At 45.4% G+C, this 2,200-nt stretch overlaps 1 protein-coding gene across 1 annotated transcript in view; it reads left to right on the top strand.

The window, feature by feature from the left end:
• The first annotated feature begins 1,108 nt into the window (after positions 1-1,108).
• Positions 1,109-2,200, top strand: part of SUMF1 (sulfatase modifying factor 1) — a 129,402-nt gene continuing 128,310 nt past the window's right edge. Inside the window, exon 1 of the mRNA XM_006846620.1 lies at positions 1,109-1,378. Within this exon, the coding sequence (XP_006846683.1) occupies positions 1,109-1,378 (270 nt within the window). The remainder of the gene's footprint in view (positions 1,379-2,200) is intronic.

The raw sequence follows: 2,200 nt of genomic DNA, 5'->3' as shown, positions 1-2,200 counted from the left end.
TACTGGAGATTCCATGATAGAATAAAAGCCTGTGATATACAGATGACACACTTTGCTTGTTGAACGCAGAGAGGAGCTGAAGCACTTACGGATGAAGATCAAAGACTACAGCCTTCAATCTGAATTGCTGTTGAGTCATTTCTAATGCATAGACACACTGTGTGGGGTTTCCTTGGAGCTTCTGGTATGTTTGAACTGCTGACCTTGTGATTCGCAGTCCAGTGCTGGTTCTACAGTGCCACACCAGGAGTTATCAATATGGATTACACCCCAACATAAAGGAAACATGGAGACCAATAAGCAACATCATGATAAACAGTGAAAAGAAGGAAGTTGTCAAGGAATTCATTTTACTTGGATCTGTAATCAGTAGATTAAAAACCAGCAGTCAGTAAAAAAAAAAAATAGACACATTGCATTGTGCAAATCTGTTGCCAAAGACTTCTTTTAATGTGTTCAAAAGCACAGATGTCACTTTGAGGTTAAGGTGCACCTGATCCAAGCATGGCATTTTCAATGGTTTCATATGCATGAGAAAATTGGACAAAGAATAAGGAAGACTGAAGAAGAATGGATGCCTTTGAATGATGGTGATGTTGAAGAATATTGAATATACAAATGGACTGGCAAAAAACAAACAAACCAATCTGTCTTGGAAACAGCACAGCCATGATGCCCCCATAGAAGCGTGTCCACTACTTTGTACATGTTATGAGTCGGAACCAGTCCCTGGAGAAGGAAATCATGCTTGGCAAAGTGAAAAAGAGGAAGACCTTCAATGAGACGATTTGACACCTTGGCTGCAACAGATTGTGAGGATGGCGCAGGACCTGGCAATGTTTTGTTCGGTTGGGCAAGGGGGCGCTTTGAGTAAGAGCCAACTGGAAAGCACCTAATGACAATAATCCTGTAGGAGCCATTGGTTTTTATAGTCCTTTCCATTTTGCTGCGTTTGGACATAAGCAGAGCAGAGAGAATTCCAGAAGAATGGTAGCTGGAGAAAACTGTAAAGAGTGTAACTTTCTTCCCATTTGTATCAATCAACGGTCTGGCTCCTTTAAAGAGAGCGGCGTCACGTGAGTCAGGGTCACATGGCTCACTGGACAACATGGCTGCGCCCGCATTCGGGCTGACTGGTGGAGGCTGTACCGGGTTCAGATGCGTCTTGTTGTTACAGATACTTTTGCTGTTTCGTGGGGCGACTGGCAGTGAGGAGGCTGGTGCAGACGCTGGCGCGGCGTCCCTTGCGGGTTCCTGCGGTTGCGGCTCGCCCCAGCGGCCAGGGTCCCATGGCACCTCCAAGGCGGCGCACCGATACTCGCGGGAAGCGAATGTCCCTGGCCTGGTCCCGGGAGAGCGCCAGCTCGCGTCTCTTAAGGTGCTTGTTCATTTCCGCGAATGAGGGAGGGGTTCTCTAGTTTAGTGGAGGTCATTGGGAAGGGCAAAGTAAGGCTTTGGCAGGACAGGTAAAAGTGCACCTGTGAATCCCTTTTGATCAGGAGTCTTTTTGTAAAAGTCCCCTTCACCTTCTTCTCTCTCCTCTCCATGGGCATGTTCTAGGGACTCAGTGTAATTCTGAGCTTTAGCAAATTGGGTTTGAGGACTGTTAGACCTCTTATTTCCTTATACTGCAACCCACTCCAATACTCTTGAAGAAGGTCTCAGATTTTTAAGTCAGATAGATTAAAGTTTAAGTCATAGGTGCTTGTCCTACTAAATTGGTGCATTGCTATTTATACTGTGTTTCAGTGTAATTGTTATTGTATAAGTTATCTGTTGTCCTGTCTAGTGGCCTCTGCTTCTTTAGTGAAGGCCCTGTTTTAGTTATCTTACTATAGTGCTGTGGGATTCGCACTGGACTGTGAACCACAACACAAGGTCGGCTGTTCAAACCCACCAGCTGCTCCTCGGAAACCCTATGCAGGGTCACGGTGAGTCAGAACCGACTCTACGGGGCACTTACCACCACCACCACCAACAATGCCTAGTAGTTTAGTTCATGGGAAAGAATAAGTCACAGGATGCTCTTATTTGTGTGTCTGGATGGTGCACATGGTTAAGATTGCTAATTGAAAACTTGGGAGATTTGAGTGCATTCTGAGGTGCCTGGGAAGGAAGAAAGAACTGGTAATCTATTTCTGAAAAAAATCAGCCATTGGAAACACTATGGATCACAGTTCTACTCTGACATATGTGGGTT

The sequence above is a fragment of the Chrysochloris asiatica genome, unplaced genomic scaffold (assembly GCF_000296735.1).
Source record: "Chrysochloris asiatica unplaced genomic scaffold, ChrAsi1.0 scaffold00028, whole genome shotgun sequence".
In the NCBI taxonomy this organism is placed as follows: domain Eukaryota; kingdom Metazoa; phylum Chordata; class Mammalia; order Afrosoricida; family Chrysochloridae; genus Chrysochloris; species Chrysochloris asiatica.
The sequence above is the reverse complement of the archived record's forward strand: the minus strand, read 5'-3'. Positions and strand labels throughout refer to the sequence as shown.